This window comes from Gymnoscopelus braueri (assembly GCF_963280865.1).
Source record: "Gymnoscopelus braueri genome assembly, chromosome: 21".
Taxonomy (NCBI): domain Eukaryota; kingdom Metazoa; phylum Chordata; class Actinopteri; order Myctophiformes; family Myctophidae; genus Gymnoscopelus; species Gymnoscopelus braueri.
The window spans coordinates 48,244,741-48,265,906 of record NC_137623.1 but is presented as its reverse complement, the minus strand read 5'-3'; the positions used below and the strand labels follow the sequence as shown (position 1 = coordinate 48,265,906).

At 42.7% G+C, this 21,166-nt stretch overlaps 1 protein-coding gene across 2 annotated transcripts in view; it reads right to left on the bottom strand.

Annotated features, from left to right (window-relative positions):
* Positions 1–4,635: 4,635 nt before the first annotated feature.
* tnfrsf11a (tumor necrosis factor receptor superfamily, member 11a, NFKB activator) overlaps positions 4,636–21,166 on the bottom strand; it is a 34,508-nt gene continuing 17,977 nt past the window's right edge. For both annotated transcript variants that reach the window (XM_080417957.1, XM_080417958.1), the window contains 4 exons: positions 19,669–19,938; positions 18,768–19,129; positions 18,020–18,363; positions 4,636–7,526 (listed from right to left, as the gene is read on the bottom strand). In XM_080417957.1, coding sequence (XP_080274083.1) covers positions 7,231–7,526; positions 18,020–18,363; positions 18,768–19,129; positions 19,669–19,938 — 1,272 coding nt within the window. In that variant the 3' untranslated portion in view covers positions 4,636–7,230. The remainder of the gene's footprint in view (positions 7,527–18,019; positions 18,364–18,767; positions 19,130–19,668; positions 19,939–21,166) is intronic.

The following is a 21,166-nucleotide window of genomic DNA, read 5'->3' as shown; positions in this document are numbered from 1 at the left end:
CTCAGTCCACACTGTGAAGTTAGTTTAGCTTTGGTCAGTCCACACTGTGAAGTTAGTTTAGCTTTGGTCAGTCCACACTGTGAAGTTAGTTTAGTGTTGGGGTCCACACTGTGAAGTTAGTCTAGTGTTGGTCAGTCCAAACTGTGAAGTTAGTTTAGTGTTGGTCAGTCCAAACTGTGAAGTTAGTTTAGCGTTGGTCAGTCCACACTGTGAAGTTAGTTTAGCGTTGGTCAGTCCACACTGTGAAGTTAGTTTAGCGTTGGTCAGTCCACACTGTGAAGTTAGTTTAGCGTTGGTCAGTCCACACTGTGAAGTTAGTTTAGCGTTGGTCAGTCCACACTGTGAAGTTAGTTTAGCGTTGGTCAGTCCACACTGTGAAGTTAGTTTAGCGTTGGTCAGTCCACACTGTGACGTTAGTTTAGCGTTGGTCAGTCCACACTGTGAAGTTAGTTTAGCGTTGGTCAGTCCTCACTGTGAAGTTAGTTTAGCGTTGGTCAGTCCACACTGTGAAGTTAGTTTAGTGTTAGGCTGGGAAAGACCTGGGATGTTGGTTGTTTAGGAAGTTGACAACCGGAAATGATTGAATTTGGCGGAAGTACCGCCCAAGGAAATGACATTGATGCTTTAGAAATCTGTTAACATTCTCCGTGAATGAAACAAGTGTTGTGATTGGTCAAAAAATATCATTTCCGGGGGAAATGGAAATCCTGTCCACTCAGGACTTCCTAGACACTCGCTGCTTTAGAGGTTAGTTTAGTGTTGGTCAGTCCACACTGTGAAGTTAGTTTAGTGTTGGTCAGTCCACACTGTGAAGTTAGTTTAGTGTTGGTCAGTCCACACTGTGAAGTTAGTTTAGCGTTGGTCAGTCCTCGCTGTGAAGTTAGTTTAGCGTTGGTCAGTCCACACTGTGAAGTTAGTTTAGTGTTGGTCAGTCCACACTGAAGTTAGTTTAGTGTTGGGGTCCACACTGTGAAGTTAGTTTAGCGTTGGTCAGTCCACACTGTGAAGTTAGTTTAGCGTAAGAACTGGCAAGACAGTACAAAAACAAAATACTCTGTTAGTTTCCCATACTTTGTGCAAGAACAATAGGTGGCTATCATAACACTAGCTCACTTAAGCTCCAAATGTAAATAATAGAACATTCAAACTGCACTGAAAGTGCTTTTTAACATGGCTTTGACCATCAGTCAGCATTACTGTAATTACTTTACAATGAATTAAGGCAGATGACTTCGACATCATCACTTATTCTAATTAACTTTTTTTTTTGCAGTTGTTTTTAACTCATGAAATACAGTTTTTAACAGCATTGAACGTCTTGCAGAGGGGACATCCTGACATACTGCTGTGGGTCAAGCCTTGAACCTGTAACCTTGGGCTCACTAGGCAGTCACACTATCCATTCACGTACAACTGACTCCTTGGAATCTGTGGTTCTAAAACGTTTTGTGGTCAAGGACCCCCCAAATTGACATGTGATAATAGTTATTGTCCATGACGGAGGCGCGCCGACTCAACAGAGCTTGAGGCCGAGGAGGCGCGCCCTCGCGCCTCCAGGCGTGAGTGCCCTCGCTGACTGGCCGATGCTCTGCTAGTCGAATCAGCGCCGTCCGAGTTGTGAACCGATAGGGACAGAATAGTTCTTTTCATGGATCACCGTGTGTGTGTGTGTGTGTGTGTGTGTGTGTGTGTGTGTGTGTGTGTGTGTGTGTGTGTGTGTGTGTGTGTGTGTGTGTGTGTGTGTGTGTGTGTGTGTGTGTGTGTGTGTGTGTCAGGGAGAAACTAAAACAAAAGCCAGAACACAATAAAAGTATCTTAACATACTGTGTGTGTGTGTGTGTGTGTCTGTCTGTCTGTCTGTCTGTCTGTCTGTCTGTCTGTCTGTCTGTCTGTCTGTCTGTCTGTCTGTCTGTCTGTCTGTCTGTCTCTCTCTCTCTCTCTCTCTCTGGGTTAGTCTCTGGGTTAGTCAGTAGAATCCAATCACAGTGACAACACATAAATGTCTGTGGGGAGGAATCAATTGGCATAATGACTACATTGAGGAGAAAAGGGGGTAAAAAGTATCGTGTCAGTATGGTAAGTTTCTTTCATGTCAGTATCATGTCAGTATGGTCAGTATCATGAGTATGGTAAGTATCATATCAGTATCATGTCAGTATGGTAAGTATCGTGATCAGTATCATGTCAGTATCATGATTGATTCCCAAAAAAAAGGAACAAAATGTGTCCCTTATCATTTGAATATGGGCCACGTCTTTCAGTTTCCAATTAAGGGACAATTCCTTATTTCAAGAGACATTTGGCAACCCTAGCCCCATCAATAATTCAGAAGTTCAACTGTCCATGTTAAAAAAATGCACTCCAGGTGAAACTTAAAACCCGGATTCACAGGTGAGAGTCGCACAGTTTCACCGTTTCACTATGGTGGAGTTTACCGGTGCTTTCCACAGGAAGGGTGAAGTTCTCATCTGTCTCTGAAGGTGTTGGTTGAAACTGGCCCCGGAAACTGATCTACCCCAGGGTAGGTTTAGCAGTTCGTCCACTGATACATTTAATTTGTGTGCGTGTGCGTGCGTGGGTGTGCAAGTACAGTAGAATTTGAGAAATAGACATTGTGAGGACATTGTGTAATTATTCCTGGTCCTCACAAGAGAAATGTCTATTTTTGGTTTTAAAAGATTTTTAGAGTAAGATTTACAATTGGGAAAATATAAATTTAGAGTTAGATTTAGAGGTTGTTGTTGAAGTTACGACTCTCAGCTAAGGGGTCCTTGGCCTGAAAAACATTGTAGACCCCTTGCTCTATAAGAATGATTACTATCATAATATAGAGCTTTAACCTTTTAACAAACAAACAAGACAAAATCCCCAAAACTTTGTTTTAACCAAAAAATATCACTAATTCGATCTTACAGTAACATAAATTCACCACTAGATGGTGCACTATCACATCAGGTTGCTCTGTCTAGTCCAGTGGGGAGTGGTTACATTTTGGGTGTAGGATGCATTTTCACGGTCCCCCGTTCAAATATGATTATTTGGGGGGGGGCAGGCTTGAAAAGTTTGGGAACCCTTGCACTACACTACAGCCACTACAGCCAGCCAGCCTCTGTGTGCTCATGTAAGCTAGGACAGAATAGTTCTTTTCATGGATCACTGTGTGTGTGTGTGTGTGTGTGTGTGTGTGTGTGTGTGTGTGTGTGTGTGTGTGTGTGTGTGTGTGTGTGTGTGTGTGTGTGTGTGTGTGTGTGTGTGTGTGTGTGTGTGTGTGTGTGTGTGTCAGTCAGCTCTTGTCATGTGGTCAGTCGGTGACGCTAGCTGAAGCAGCTGCTAGCCTGATGAAAGACCAGTAGTAGAAGTAGTACAGTCAGTAAAAGTAGCATTACCACAACGTGTAAAAACTCTGTTACAAGCAGAAGTCCTGTGTTAAAACGTTTTACTTGGGTAAAGGCTCAGGAATGTGACAAAAACTAAATCTCAGGGTGTGTAATTGATAGAAAATAAGTGACTTTTTTGGTGAACTACTCCTTTAATGTTATAGACCGTTTACAAACCATGACATGCATTACAGTGAATGAGACATGGCATCATACTTTAAATATGTTCACTAATGGCATCATACTTTAAATATGTTCACTTATGTGTTTTTGCATCATCACCAGCACAGCATCCTGTTTCTCCAGCACAGAATCCAGTTTCTCTGCCCCAGCATCCTGTTTCTCCAACATAGCATCCTGTTTCACCACCACAGCATCCTGTTTCTCCAACATAGCATGTTGATCCTCCAGCCTCACTGTGACATACGTGTGGCTTCATGGGGTGTGCAATTTATAGAAAATATGATTTTTTTTGGGGTGAACTACTCCTTTAACCCATTAAGACCGGCCGGGAGAAGCATCTGTGTAATCTTTTGATTTGAGCTAAAAAGCATTATTTTACACTTTGGCTATTCAAAAATAGCAGATATACAAGCTCTATGAGCTTGTAGATCTGCTATTTTTGAGAAATCACATTTTTTGAGATGGGGGTCCTTGGCCAAATACACATACATCTTGGGGCTCCTTGACATGAAAAAGTTTGAGAACCACTGACATAGTAACATAAGTTTAAAAAAAAAAAAAAAAGTTTTTAGAGGACATTCTAAAAACAGACATTTTGTAGAATCGGCCTCAGTTCTAAATGGATTAAGTACAGTACTTCAACGTACTGAGTTGCTTTCCACCACTGGTTAGCACACAGCTGCTAGCCATCCTCCACGGCCTCGGGTCTGATGAAAGACCGCCTGTCTGTCTGTCAACGCTGGGCTCGGGAACAGAGCATAAAGCCACATGAGTAATTAGCACTGATTTACAATCATCACGCTTCAGGGGAAAATAGATCAATTACTTTAACCACTTGAACCCCAGCACGCCTATTCTTGGGGGGAACATTGGCCAACAAATAGCCGATCTACGCGCTGACAGCGGGTCGCGTTTCGTCTTACGTTGTTTGGCGAAGAGATCTGGTGTGGACGGAAGAGAGCGGTCAACGTATAACGTTCATACAAACTCAAGTCCGGTTCTCTAAAACTAGCGGGTTTAATGACTGTAATTTACCAATTCTGACCGAAAACCACAGAATACCGAAAAGAAAGGATTTGATGTAAAAACATGTTTAATGCGAATCAAAGTAGTCTCTCAGTCATTGCATTGCATTTGATTCCACTGGATATTATGTACATAATTAATGTAAGGTGACAGACATATTTTGAGGTTGAGAACATTGAAACTTCCTGGAATGGAGCTTTGAACGCCGCCGATGGCGCCGATGAGCAAAACCACATCGCCAATCAAACACAAAAGCTTACACGGAAGGAAACATTCTCTGCTTTTACAACATATATATCACCATTCTCTTTTCTGTTGAAATATATACAAGTATTGATCACATAATGTATTCTCTGAAATAAAACCACAATCCACACTTCCACACAGCTCTGTAAAACAAATAACAAACGCGCTGACGTCTTTAGGTTTTTCTTCATTAAGTACGGCATATTAAAAACATAAGAGAACAAAGAACCCACTTATAATATAGCTTAACAAATGCATAGCATTTCTTCTTAAAAAAACAAACTGCACCTCTGCGGTGCAATGAGAACAAAGTCTAGACAAAGGATAAACAAGCTTCATACTCCAAAGTAGATAGCCTATAAGTCTCATTTCTATACAATTAGCTTCTCCACAAACTAGAGCAACGATTTCCAACCTGAGGGACGGGGCCCACTGGTGGGCAGTGAGGATATTGCAAGTGGGCCCCCAAATAATTGGAAAAACACTAAGGGCCCTATTTTCGCCGGTGCCTTACCCATTATCCCTCAACTTCTTTGCCATTTTGAACTATTTTGTATCTACATCGACACGTTGTGAGCTTGTAGATTGGCTATTTGAAAATGTTTTTAAAAATAGTACAAAATGGCAAAGAAGTTTAGGGATAATGGGTAAGGCACTGGCGAAAATAGGGCCCTAAGACTAACATTAATATCTTAAGAACATTAAGAGTTAAAAAGAAATGTCACTGTATTTTTTTTTTCTTTAAAACCTTGAATGAGTCTTAATTGTGATAGCCTACCAGATAAATAGGAACTTAAACTTTACTATATTAGTTTTTATTGATCCAAGCCGGAACGCATTAAAATAAACACGCTCCGACACCCATCTGACCACTTAACACGTGGGTGGGCCAAAAAAAAAACACTTTAGAGATTTCCAAGTGGGCCCTGATCCAGATGAGGTTGGGAACCGCTGAACTAGAGAAAAGAGGGACTTCCAACAGAAAGGCAGATGGCTGCTGCTGTCATGTGATACCTGGCTGAAATGGCAACTGGAGTCATTAAATTATATTTCACATTTTTGACCCCATTCAGAAAAATGCAAAAATATACAAAAATGTCCCATATTTGTGTGTATATATATATAGTATTTATTGAGAACTAATTTGAGAACTAATGTTTAAATGTGTGAATGTTCATTATTCCGTGTGAATTATTGTTATTATGCTGTACGTGCATTTTTATTTTATATACTGCAGGTGTCTAGCCCTGACCCTGATCAAATGGAAGGTAACTAACAACAGCATTGAGATACAGCCACATGTTCCAGACATCATAAAATAACTTTCCAGTTCATAATTCTTTCTTTCTTTCTTTCTTTCTTTCTTTCTTTCTTTCTTTCTTTCTTTCTTTCTTTCCTTCTTTCTTTTCCAGTCTAAGGTCCAGTTTCATACAGAAATCCCCACCATTGTCTGCTATCATCCAGGGGGTTTCCATCAGCAAGCCTTCAGCGTTTCTCTGGCCAATAAGAAGGTGTCTCAGGCAAGCCTGGCTGACTAGAGTGTGTTTTGTTCATGGAGAGGTACAGTATATGGCAGTGGTTCTCAACCCGTGGGCTGGGGCCCACTCGTGGGCCGGGAGGTCATTGCAAGTGTTGTTCCATTCTGGGTTACTTCTCCCTTCAGTCTCTGACAAAATGTTTTATGACAATAGGAATGGTAGGACAGTGGGATTTGTATTTGTATTAATATTGTTTTTCACTGTTTATGTTTCGTGCCTGAAGAAGGTCATCAGTGACCAAAACGTTGCTTCTTCTTTAAATAAATCTGCTGCTGTACCGTGCAGTTCGGCAGTGTATTCTTTTTTATTATTGTTATTAATCTTTTTTTTTTAAATGGGGTAAAATGTCCAAAACCTAATTTTGGGGGCAGTGGTGACCTAAAGGTTAGAGGAGCGCGTTTGTAACCGAAAGGTTCCTGGTTCGATTCCCCCGGACCGGCAGAAAGAATCTGGGTGGGGAAGTGAATAGCCACCATTGAAGTGTCCTTGAGCAAGGCACTGAACCTTCCTTGCCTTGTATGTCCAAAACCGTTTCTTTTTTATTATTATTTTAAAAACATTTTAAAATAAGTGAAAATAGTCGATCTGCAAGCTCGACGCGTTGTGAGCTTGTGTGCCGCTCTTGTATGATCAAGTAGGTCATTCATTTACGGAAAAAGGAAAAAGAAAGAAAGAAAAAAAAATGAAATATGAAGATACAAGGTTTCTTCTGCCTGACAGCAACGTTATGTAATGATCACTATGCTGGAAAGCAGCAGGGTGAAAAGCCATTGGTCCGTTGTTATCTTCAAAGGAAGAAAAGTCGAGGGTGAAAGTCTCCTTTCGAAAACAAATACTAATAACAGCCATGTTTGTCTTTCTCACTTCCCTCTGGGCCACTCGTCCATCACTTCCTGGACAGGTAGTGTCCCGGCCTGCGAGGAGGAATTGTGGGTAATGGAGTCCCCCGTCGTTGTTGCCAGGCTACTCTGGAACAACGGAGCCGTCTCGTTGGCCTGCTCCTGGACGGGACTGCCGAAGGCGTCCTCCAGCCCCGCCCCCTCGCCGCCGCTGCCCAGCGACGTCTGGCTGACGTAGACCACGATGACGTCACCGCTGAAGTTCATCACCTGACCACTGGAGATGAAGGTGGTGTTGTTGTTACCTCGCACCTGACCTGAGAGAAAAAAGAGAGAGAGAGAGAGAGAGAGAGAGACACACAGAGAGAGGAGAGAGAGAGAGAGAGAGAGAGAGAGAGAGAGAGAGAGAGAGAGAGAGAGAGAGAGAGAGAGAGAGAGAGAGAGAGAGAGAGAGAGAGAGAGAGAGAGAGAGAGAGCAGAAAGAGAGAGCAGAAAGAGAGAGGGACAAATTGTTTATTTATAGGTCACATTCACACAATATGCAAACAAGACTAAATTATGATTATATCTTCAAGATCACTATTATTTTCAAACAAAAACTAAACTAAATGGGGGGAAAAAACCTCACAATACCTCCCGACTCGCAAAAAAACCTATAGTGAAAATACGCAAATTGAAGCTATAGGTTTGAAACGAGTCAGTTTATAATACATTTTATGATTGTAAGAATAGAACATGTTGTGAGCTTGTAGATGTGCTTATTTTCATCACTTTTGTGTGACACTCTTGTATGACAAAGTAGGGCATTCATTCATGAAAAAAACAGTTGAAATATGGGGGATAGGAGGTTTCTGCCTGACAGCAATAACAATATGTTATAAATAACATGTCTCATGTTAATTTAACTCTGAGAGTGTAAAAAACACGTCACCCTATTGCGAAATGTGCGGAAAGCCCAGACATATATATAAATAACACACACACACAGGGGAGCTTCCCCTATACATGACGTAGAGGTGCGGGCGGGGGTCTACATAGTGGCTGGCCTCAGATGACCAATAGAAAGTGGGTGTAATGACGGTGTGGTGCGACCACGCAGAAGCCATGACGGTAGTTTCTCTAGCGTCGGCGACCGCGCATCCTTCAGCCTCAGTTGTTTCAGGGTGACCGGCACTCTTTTTAGCGTGAGAACGTTCAAATCTCTCCGAGTTTGCCATTCGTACGGTCTAACGAAGTGATTCTCGAAACGTTTTAATATCAAAGACCCCAAAATGTAGTATGTATTTTGGCTGTGGATCCCCCCCATCTGAAGTAGGTAGTGTAGAAATTGATTGTTTTATTTATTATTGTACTGTTTACCTGTATGTATTTTGTTGCAGTGTTGTTTGTCTCAGACCAAGGACCACAATGAAAACAAGTCGCAAGACTTTTCTGTGTCTGTATCCTTGACGTTTCTATGATAAACATGATGTAATATGTGTTTTTCTCCTGTATAACGTCTAATAAAATCAAATCAAATCAAATCAAAAAGAGTTTGTGCCAGGAACCCCCGGAAGAGAAATGGCAGATTTCTCAAAAATAGCATGTACAAGCTCACAGCGCATCATGAAGTGACGCACTGTGGGCAGGGGTTGTCAAACTTTGTTTTTATACCAGGATGCTATTGTATGGCACCCCACAATTGATTTATAGTGCAATTTCAATGTCATAATAATGACCCAAACTAGTGAAAATAGTCAAATATTTTCTTTTCTTTTATAGCTGATCTACTGTACATAGTGACGTATTGTGAGCTTGTAAATCAGCGAATTTCAAATAGCCGAAGTACAGTAGCCTATAGAATAGGGTTTAATTGGCTAATGTATATTTCATAATAACGGAGGAGGGGAAAAAGAGCCCTGGGGGATGGACCCCGGTGGTTAAGGTTTAAGTGGTTAAATTGATGTTGGCTATGCCATACATTTTCCCATCAGGTGCTGCTGAGTTGTTATGTGTGTGTGTGTGTGTGTGTGTGTGTGTGTGTGTGTGTGTGTGTGTGTGTGTGTGTGTGTGTGTCTGTGTGTGTGTGTGTGTGTGTGTGCGCGCGTGTGCGTGCGTGCGTGCATGCGTGCGTTCCCACACATTTGGCTGATTCCTATTTAGACCAGTCTGCTGTCTGCCTCTCCAGTCGTCCAAGCAAGCCCTCACTGACTCACCACTCATGTGTCATTTATTCACACACACACACACACACACGCACGCACGCACGCACGCACACGAGCACGCATGCACGCACACACACACACACGCATGCATGCAGTGCACGCACACATACAGTACATACATACAGAAACTAAAGGTATGAATACAAATGCTTTACACTTTAGAAGAATCCATATGTACACGCATGTACATACACAATACATGTGCATGCATGTGCAAGCCCAGGGTTTTGCACGCACGAAACGCACGCGTACACACACACACACACACACACACACACACACACACACACACAGTACCAGGCTCCCAGTATCTGAGAGCCTTTCCGAGAACAGCAGTCTGAGAATGTTAGCATGAAAACATGTCATTTCACCACAACTTTCAAAACAAGGCTGAATGGAATCCGCCTGGATTCTTCCGTTCATCTCTTTGTTAACACCAAGCCGATCTGCTCTTTTTTTCTCCTCTTTTCTTTTTAACCAGACTGCCCAAAACGGGCCCAAGGGTTTTCCAGCTAAATGTAGGATTCACCTCAAAAATCTGAGTGCAAAATGTCCTCAGCTAGCGGTTAGCATTGAGGAGCAGTGGTGGGGAATACTGTAAGTACACAGATTAGTATTAAAAAAAAAAGTAAGTAAATAAAAAGTAATACCACAATGTAGAAATACAAAAATAAAACATTTTACTTGACTAAAAGTACAAAAGTAATGGTAGTGGTTAGCAGCTCATAGCTCATGTTCCCCGGGAACAGAGAAAGTTTCCATCCACACTGCCAGCTTCACAAAGTCCTATCCAATGAGTTCTGAATGCAGGAAGAACCAATAACAATATATCTTCACTGTCGGGTGGAAACCTCATCTCCAAAACAAATCTCCAGGAAATGGAAAAAATAACCTCTGATCAAATGGGTCCAATGCAGTATGTACTCAAGTACTGTACTTTGTACTTTTCCAATACTTCTACTTCTGCTCCACTACATCTTAGAGGCAAATATAATACTTTTACTCCTCTACAATTATTTGAACATTTTAGTTACTAGTTACTTTGTAGATTTTGATTATTATTACAAAACATAGGCTAGATTAACCACTTCAGCCCTAAATACATTTTGGCCATTTGAAAATAGCTGATCTACAAGCTCACAATGCGTAGCGATGCGACACATTGTAATCTTGTAGATCTGCTATTTTTGAAAGATTCTTATACATTTGAAAACTTGAAATGGGACATTCTGTATGATGAGCACTTTTACTTTTGGTACTTTAAGTACATTTTGAGGCCAATACTTTTGTACCTTTACTCAAGTACATTTTGAATTCCTGACTTTTACTTGTAAGAGAGTATTTCTACATTGCAGTATTAATACTTTTACTTAAGTTTTTCCACCACAGCTTTTCACTGGTTCAATATAAAACCCACAGACACACTTAAACACTTTCACTGTCTTTTAGAAATAGCATAAATAACCAATCTACAACTTGTAGATCTGCTATTTTTGCTACTTTTGAGTGACACTGCAGTATGACGAAGTAGGCTATTAATTTACGGAGGAAAAAACGTGGAGATACACGTTTTTTTGCCAATCGGCAACGATAGCTGCCATCTTTTCAATTACTCTCTTGAACACTCTTCCAACAATCAAGCCTTTATATCATTAATCTCTATACTTGTTCTATTGTTTGTATTTGCCTGTGTTTAATTCTTCCTTATTCCGTCTCTCATTTCATGTTTGGATCTTTTTTTTACTTACTGGCTCTTGCATAATATATGATTTGTTTTGTGTAAAGCATTTCATTACTAAAAGTGCTGTTCAAGTGACATCTGTTAACATGATTTATTAGATTGAGGCAGAGGATCTTAAACTTCTTTTTTCTATCATGGGACTCATATTAGAGAAATGCAGCCTCACGCAGAGAGCACATCTCATTGCAGCTGCAATTCAGGAATTTATTTTTAACCAGTGTGTTGGTTTAGTTAACTGCCCCCTATGTGTTTGTTTTATGCACCTTAAGTCTAATCATGCACATACCTGCGAAACATGTGATCGTACCAATGTATTACTGTACCACTTTCGCACTTCATTGTCTCCGCCAGGCCGGCCGGAGACTACGTTTTCGCTCATGTCCGTCCGTCCGTCTATGTGCTCGTGTGAACAGCTAATCTCCGGCACCGTTGGACCGATCGGCGTGAAACGGCTTTCAGAACGGCTTCATGGCCGCGCTATATCAGGCTGCTTCACATATTATTTGGCCTATAACCGTAGGTCATACTGTGTTTTTTTGACACAACTTCCCATATGCTGTAGGCCCCGGCCATTTGTGCCAGACTAGATTTTCTGTAAAGAGCCAGTGTTTACATTGTGGTGGGAAAAAATATGCAGGGTCAGCACTAGCCCTGGTCCAGAGCGTTAGTGAGTTCTCTCTAATCAGATCTGGAGGATTTGAACTTACCATTGACCAGATCTGTAGAGGGCACTGTGGAGTAAATAAAAAAAATTTCCGTCTCGCAGACATATTTTATTTTCTGACCAAAAAGTGTATTTTACAGAGTAGGTGGGGTGCTAAGAGGCTTCCCACCTCCGAGAATAGACTTTCAACAACACAAAACAGCCTTTGTTTCGGTGAGTAGCAAAGTGGTTTTGTTTATTTTCACTACTGTTGGAGCCCTCGCAGAGCAGTGGAATTCCTTGTACATGCGCAGAGCCCAGCGCCTGGCAGGGCATTAGAGAGAACTCACTAACGCTCTGGACCAGGGCTACAGTAGGTCAGCAACAGTATATCCTGGGTCAGAGCATTAAGGAGGGGAAGTTGAACAGGATTAGATCAAAAAGGAGGGGACTGTCCCATGCCGAAGCATATAGCCTACAGAGATTCGAGGGGAGAATTATATGTGTGGCAGTCAGTGGTGGAAAAAGTACTAAAATGTTTTACTTAAGTAAAAGTACCAATACTGCAATGTAGAAATGGTCTGTTACAGGTAAAAAGTCCGGAATTCAAAATGTACAAAAGTACTGGTATCAAAATGTACTTAAAGTACCAAAAGTAAAAGTACTCGTTATGCAGAAGGTCCCATTTCACAAGTTTTCAGATGTATAAAAATCCTTTGAACATAGCAGATCTACAAGCTCGCAACGCATCGCGATGCGACGCGTTGTGAGCTTGTAGATCGGCTATTTTCAAATTGCCTAAGTTTATATAGGACTGAAGAGTTTTTTTAATAATAATGAAAATCTACAAAGTAACTAGTAACTAAAGTTTTCAAATAATTGTGGTGGCGTAAAAGTACAATATTTAGATCTGATAAGTAGTGGAGTAGAAGTAAAAGTATTGCAAATCGGAAATACTCCAGTAAAGTAAAAGTACCTCAAAACTGTACTTAAGTACAGTACTTGAGTAGATGTACTTAGTTACTTTCCACCACTGGTGGCAGTACAGCAGGAAGCACCAGGAAAACAGTAAATTACAGCTGATACAAATATCCGCGTGGACAAGAAACGATTTCTAGCATTCATTGCACGGGTCATTAATTGTGCTCTTGAAATACAAGGGATGTCTGAAAGAATCAAGATGGTGATGTTTTGACTCGTGGAAGCAGGATGTAATTGGGTCGATTGAGAAAATGTGGCAAGACTGTGCTCAGAAATACACATGGATCCTTTGTTTGTTGTTGCTCCTGTAGAGTGTTGCTCCTGTAGAGTGTTGCTCCTGTAGTGTGTTGCTCCTGTAGTGTGATGCTCACTGTACCCTAGCTCAGAAATATCATATTTGGGTTTCAGAAGGGTTCAGGAGGGTTCAGAACCCCAGCTCTTCTGAACCCTCTGCCCCTCAGGCCCCCTTAACCCATTCAATCCAGGAACGCCTTTTAGATGTATTCAAAAATAGCAGGTCTACAAGCTCATAGCACGTCACTTTGAATATATATTTATTAAAGCGAACATTTTTAACTCCCTTAGCATGAAAACATGTCCCTGGAACAAAATATTTTGAGATGGGGGTCCGCGGCCAAATACATATAATTTTGGGGGTCCTTAACATGAACAAGTTGGAGCGCCATAGCCTGGTAAAGCCCCTCCCTCCGGAAAATCTAATTTCCATTTGATTTCAGGAAGGAGTCTGGCATGAAGGCTTGTTTGGCTTTTTGTCGTCGTCCAGGGGCGGGCAGTGACACGCATGTATCCGAATAAGGCAACCTATTTTGGGCATGGCCGTCTCAAAAGTCCTGTTGCGTCACATTAGTCTGGAGGTGGTAAAAATGCACTGCTGAAGGGGAACACTGCTGATTGGCTGAAGGGTTGTCAGTCAACGGTATTACTCCCGCCCAACTCCAGCCCACAGCAGAGTCCTGCACGGGTCCAATTTTGAGAACCCGCGCCCGCCCCGCCCGTCAATACTCAGATCCGTGGACCGACCCGTCACCCGTGATTATTTCAAAATATGAACCAGACCCGCCCGTCAAATAAACGACCCGTTGTCCGCCCGTTTACCCGTGTAAAATGTAAATCCTATTGAGAAGTGTGTCGAAAAAGATAGCAGCCTTCAACAACAGCGCTACATTCAGTGGTCAGGTTTGTACAGAAATCAAGTGAAGACGGAGGAGCGAGCTTAAGACACGCGCGCGAACGCGCATCTACGCAGCACACATGTGTCGTTGTTTACGTCATCTCAGACGGTTTTAATTTGAAGGTTTAACAGGATGTTCAATGTGTTTTTGTGAGTTAAGATAACTGACCAGCAAGCTCCATGCCGTTGTGCTGTGTTAAGTTACACAAGTGACGTTGTTTGGGCAGAAACAGTGCTCTCTGATTTTCACAATAAAATGATACCCGCCCGCGATTAGTTCAGTACCGCCCGTACAAATTTCACCCGTTTTCACCCGTCAAACGCGGGTACCCGTCGGGTATCCGCGGGTACCCGGCCCGTTGCAGGACTCTGGCCCACAGCCAAATTGCCGAATGGGTGATCTTGCCAGACTCACTCCTGAAATAAATTACAAATGAGATTCCCGGAGGGAGGGTTTACCAGGCTAGGAGCAACATTTGTTAGGATTTAGAAAACCTTTTTTTGATATGTATTTGGCCGCGGACCATCACCTCAAAATATTTTGTTCCAGGGACCCCCCCAGAAGCAAACATTTGAGTAAAAAAAAAGCGTTTAAAAAAACTATATATATATTCAAAGATTTGCACAAACCTTCACGATTTTTCAAAAAATAGCAGATCTACAAGCTCATATGAGCTTGTAGATCTGCTAATAGCCAAATAAATCTTAAAGTGACACAAATGCGTTCCCGGTCTTACTGGATTAAACTGATTACAAAGCACTGATTTTTCCCCCACGCGCCACAGACTCAAGATGAACATGACAACTATGGTAATTACTTAGCCTTATCAGATCTGCATGCAGAGTGAAGATCTTACAACATTTGATCCAACCATAAGTTCACAGTCTCTGCTTTTCAAGTTCTGTATCTCTTAACCACTGGACCACCATGGTTCCTATACTAAATCAGTTCTCTTGCACGCTCTTCAGTGAAAAATTAGAGCCAGGCACTATAACTTCTGACTCACTCTTCCTCATTCTGACCCACAAGGGTTCAGAAGGGGCCAGAGGGGTTTCAGAAGGGGTCAGAAATATAATATATGGGGTTCAGAAGGGCTCAGAACCCAAGCTCTTCTGCACCCTCGACCCCTCAGACCCGCTTAATCCATTCAACGCATCTGTGTCATTTTAGATTTTAGTCATATTTATTTTATACTTTGGCTATTAAAAAAAAAAAAAACATTTTGTGCAAATCTTTTAATATATATATTTTTTTTAAACAACATTTGTAACTCAAATCTTTGATTTGGGGGGGGGGGGGTCCCTGGAACAACATATTTTGATGGTTGTCGGTGGCTAAAAACATAATTTTGGGGGTCCTTGACATGAAAAGGTTTTGTTCCAGGGACCCAAGTTTTTTCAAAAATAGCAGATCTACAAGCTCAAGCTCAGCACGGCACGAAGTGACGCGCTATGAGCTTGTAGATCTGCTATTTTTGAACAACCCAAAATATAAAATAATGGCTATAACAAAAAATCTAAAATGACACAGATGCTGTTCCCGGATTGAATGGGTTAACCCTCAAAGCAATGACGGTTCCCCTATACACCACAGACAAGTGGTGGATAAATGCAACAATTATGGTAATGACTTAGCCTTATCGGATGTACATGCAGAGTGAAGGTCTTACAAAAGGCAGATTTGAACCAACTACCTTCATTTATCTCAATTTAAATAACTTTTAAGAAATAGTGAAAAGAGCAGATCAACAAGCTCACAACGATTTGACGCATTGTGTTATACTAAACAATGAAGTAACTTTTGCATGTGGGAGTGAGCAATGCAATGATCAGGAACATTTGCGATGCTTTTAAAATGTTTGACTACAGACAAGCTGCCATGAGCTTTGAAGATCTGCTATTTTCTAAAAATGTGAAAATCTAAATTTAAATGTAGGAATTAAAAAAACTTGTAGAGTGGCTATTAAAAAAAAGGGAAAAGAAAGAAAGAATCTTTGAATAGTTTTGAAAACGTTGCCCGGAAGGGGGTTCCTTCCTGTGATGTCACAAAACGTTTTCAGATGGCCAATACATAATCAATTTGGGGGTCCTTGACATAAAAAAAACTTTGAGAAACACATCATTTTATGTGTTTCTCAAACACATAAGATGATTTTAATTAGTTTTAATTTTAACTGTTTTAATTAGTGGTCTGTTTCGTGAGATGTAAATGAAGGAGCTGTTAAAGCTTTTTATTGGAGAGGTGAAACCTACTGCTCCCCACTGGACATTTATAAACAGCCACGAGCGGGAAGTCAGCTTTAACGACCTGTCATTACTGCACTGACTGATGGGAAATGCTGTTTATTTACTAGGAGGAGAGGCTGTAATTAAAGAACAGTCACCAGTGAGAGTCTGTGCATGTGTGTGTGTGTGCGCGTGTGTGCGTGTGTGTGCGTGTGTGTGTGTGTGCGCGTGCGTGCGCGTGTACGTGCTTCTGGTGGATTATAAGAGTTACTCAATGAGCATCTTGCTTCAATAAGAGGCTGTGGTCACTTTACGCAACCATATGGAACTCTGGGTAAACAGGAGCATTGTGGATGGCACAGTTCACACTGACACACACATACATACATACACAAACACGCACACACGTACGCACGCACGTGTGCACACACACACACACGCGCGTACACACACAAGAGCACGCACGCATGCACGCACACATCGACTGGTTCATCAAACCATGTGTACACACAGACATCTTATTCCCGCTCTGTGTGTGGGCTTCAAAACTCCGACTGACCAATATGACTTCATTAAAAACATACTTCCTGATGGAGACCATTGGTTGAGCTATTCTTAAGACAAAGCCGAATGATCTGTGATGATGATCAGACAAACCCTGCAAATATGACCACCGTTTCATCTGGATATGGTACTAGCCTTTAAAAAACAAAAGTTTTCATTTTTTTTTACAATGACCCTTTATATGCTGAAAGCAGATGGCTCCTGTTGTTTCCAATGAGAGCTTCCTTCATTAGCAAGCAACAATGCATGTCAGATGTGTTAACCCATTCAATCCGGGAACACATAGCCCTATACTGTGTCATTGTAAATTTTTAGCTATTATTTTATGTTTTAGGCTATTCAAAAATAGCAGATATACAAGCTCATAGCGTGGCACTCGCTACGAGCTTGTAGATCTGCTATGTTTTTGAAAAATCATGATTTTTTTAAAGCGAACATTTTCAACTCAAATCTTTGCTTCTGGGGGGGATTCTATAGTCTTCTTTTTTTTTTAATACTACTATATATTCAAAGATTTGCACACATTTTCACGATTTTCTTTTTCAAAAATCTACAAGCTCATAGCGCTATGAGCTTGTATATCTGCTATTTTTGAATAGCCAAAGACATCTAAACACAGATGCGTTCCCGGTCCTAATGGATTAAAACAACCTCCTGGTTCATTCTGCACAGCATACAGGCTCCTCTGGAACATTCATATTCCATGGTTAGAGGACTGCCGGGAGCTGACCGGATAGTGTGTCAACCACATAATCGCAATGTCGGTTTGATTCTGGCCGGAGAGAGACCTGCTGTGTTGCATTTCCTTACCACTCTCTCTGCCAGAAATCCTCTTTAACCACATGAACCCTTTTTAAATTGTAATTTTTTTTGCAAAATTTGCCAAGCTTCGAGGTCACAACGTGGCGCATCACGACACTTTGTGAGCTTGTAGATCGGCTACAGTGTTTCCCCTACCATTGACTTGGGAGAGGGGGAGGTGCCAACCTATATATATATATCGGCTAATATAGGTCGGTTATTTGAAAATAGCCGATCTACAAGCTCTGCTATTTAAAACAAAATCTCGGAAAAAAAAACAATATTGTGGATAAAAAAATAATAATAATTGCAACGTCAATCTTGTAAGGGCTCAACATATTTTAAGATGGAGTCCGTGGCCAAATACATATTAATTTGGGGGTCCTTGACATAATAAAGTTTGAGAACCACTGTTATATTATATAGGCCTTAAGTGGTTTAAAAACAGTAACACATACCTGAGGTGAGAGCTGGCTCAACCAGCTGGCTCTGGAGGCTCTCCGGGGGACACTCCAGCTCCGAATCGCCGGAGGAGAGCTTGTTTCCCGGGCCGTCCCTCCAGGAAAGTCCCAGGTCCTCCTGCCGGTCCTCGCCGCAGGCCTCCTGGTAGAGGTCACCCACGGACGAGGAGGTCAGCGAGGGGTTAAACCAGGACACCGTGGAGGTCATGGTGGGCGTGGTCTCCGCCGTCGAGGCGGAGTCCAGGCTCGTCAGTCCCTTTGACTCCTCCCCCTTCACCGGAAGATGCACTTTGACCTCCGGGCCGGCCTGGGACAAGGGCACGCAGAGTTCACGGGACGGGCTGGAGGGAGCAGGGTTATTATAGTTTAGCTTTCGTTTTTATTTAGTTTTGACTTTTTGTTTCCAATGTCAGTCAATTCGTTTTTTAAAGCCGGTTTGCCATGATTGGGGACTGCCCGGAGCTGACAGGGAAGTCAGGCCCTGTGACATCCCTGACATCCCTGACATCCCTGTCACAAGGCCAGGTCACAGGGCCCGACATCCCTGTCACAGGGCCTGACATGATCATCCCTGTCACAGGACTTGACAGCCCTGTCACAGGGCCTGACATGATCCCACTAAAAACAGGCACTAAAAACAGAAAATTAAGGACATTATCTCTGTGATTTTAGTCAGTTTTGTAAACACACAAAACACACATTTTAGTTTTCTTTATTTCGTTCCAGTTAACTTCAGTATAATCACCTTGGCGGTGAGAGGGAGCGTAAAGACGGGTCATCACCCGCCTCGCTCTCGGACGAGCTCGCCTTCGATGCGCGCTCGTCCCTCCTCTCGCTCGCCCCCGAGTTCCCGTCGCCAATGCACCCGTCCCGCTCTCCCTCCGGCCCCCCGCACATGCAGGGTCCCGGGACGCCCGGCCCCACCGCCTGGCTGCAGTCCTCGTTCTCCCCGACCTCCAGCGGCTGGCGGACCGGCGTGACGCACACGCACGACCCCGCCCACAGTGGCGAGGCGCAGGCCGCCTCCTCCTCCTCCTCTTCCTCCTCCTCTTCCTCCGTCACCTCCTCCGGCTCGCCCGATCCCTCGCTCCCGTCCTCCGTGCAGGCCTGTCACAATGATCACATGATCGCCTGATTGAAATTATTTGAGATGAATTATCGCATTGTTGAAAAACCTTCTTTTATTTGAAAAAAAAATCCGAAATATCAGATCTACAAGCACACAATGTGTGACATTGTGAGCTTGTAGGTCTGTTATATTTCCACTATTTTGCTTAAATAAGGTATATTTTGACCATTGTGGGTCATTGGCACGACAGCGGCGAAGCTGAGTTCCGCAAGCATCTATCTATTGTCTATTGTCTATTGCATTAATAAACAATAAAATACAAATAAATACATTTTGCAATGACTAAACCTGCCTACGGGATGATGTCACTGGTAGGCAGGTTTCTGAACTGTCCGCAGCCCTCCTCTGAGACAGTGAGTAGACAGAAATTGTACCATATTATAATGAGCATTATATGCTCATTATAATACCAATTATATGAAGATAAGGTTGAAAATGGGTGAAGTCACCTTTAACCGCAATTATTTGCACAATAATTAGTGGTCAAGTGTAACGACATGACGGTGACCACCCTTACCTCCATGTCTATCTTCACCTTTAGCCCCTCCTCCTCCTCGTCCGCGGTTGCCGTGGTGATGAGGGGCGTGTGCGGCGGCAGCGACACCTTGATCTCGGGGAGCGGGGTGAGGGGGGGGTAGGTGCACGGGGCGGTGGGAGGATAGCGTGCCGCTTCACACACCAGCTTGGTGGTCTCGCACGGCGTGCAGTCGGGACCCCCAGGACCCCCTATGGGACCCCCTGCACCTCCCCCTGCACCTGCGCTGTGGTAGAGAGGAGCCAGGGTCTCCTAAAAAGTGGCACAAGAGAGACACGAGTATAAGCAGTGGTGGACCCAACCCAGCACTTGGGTCAAAGTATAGATACTCCCTGGTCAAATGTCACTCAACTACTTTTGCGACAATGAAAGTTGCTCTGTCAAAATGTGTACAGGAACGCATCTGTGAAAAAAAACTGTTAGGATTTAGAAGACATTTGTAGAATCCCCCATAAGCAAAGATTTTAGTTACAAACGTTTGCTTTAAAATGTATATATTCAAAGATTCGCACACATTTTCATGATTTAAAAAAAGAATAGCAGACAGACTATGAGCTTGTATATCTGCTATTTTTGAATAGCCAAAGTATAAGATAATGGTGGTCAAAAAGACCAGGAGACCTGGTTCTGCCAGACCCAGAATGAAGTCCTAGTATGTAACACACCTACAAACCACTTTATAACTGAAGTTCATGATGTCATGAATAGTTCGTGACGAAAGGGGACGTCACAAACTTTTTTTTGGCTGGGGCCGGAGGACAACTGGCCCCTGCCCATGTATGGACGAAACAGGTACAAAGCCTCATGGTACAAAGCCTCCATACATGGAGGAAACAGGTACAAAACATGCACTACGTCACGGCTAAGCCGGACTTCACATGACGTGTCAGCCTGTGTATACCCATGTATGGACGAAAGGGGGACAGACTTTTTTGGCTGGGGCCGGAGGACAAATGGCCCCTGCCCATGTATGGACGAAACAGATACCCATGTATGGACGAAAGGGGGACAGACTGTTTTTGGCTGGGGCCGGAGGACAAATGGCCCCTGCCCATGTATGGACGAAACAGATACAAAGCCTCATGTAAGCCCGACCCCTTGGGTCTGGCAAAAAATCTAAAATTACATGCTTTCCCGGTCTTACTGGGTTAAGTATTCAAAAGTAAATGTTTTAAAATTGCCGATCTACAAGCTTGCGACGTGTTTGTGAGCTTGTAGATCCGTAAAGTTTTTATCTCCGTTTCCACCCAACAGCGACGCGTATGCTATTTAGCGCTGTGTGTACGCCTCCGAGCATGTACTGTAGCCTACAGAACGTACGTCACACGCCAGCTCACATAGGATGGCGCAATCACACTGCCGCAGTTTTGGCTCCGAGAACAATGGGCAAAAAAAGTGGCAAAGGAAAAGCTAAAATAGCTGTGTGGGCAATCCAGCCCTCACGGACAGACAAATATGGTTTTGTTTATGTTTCGTGTCT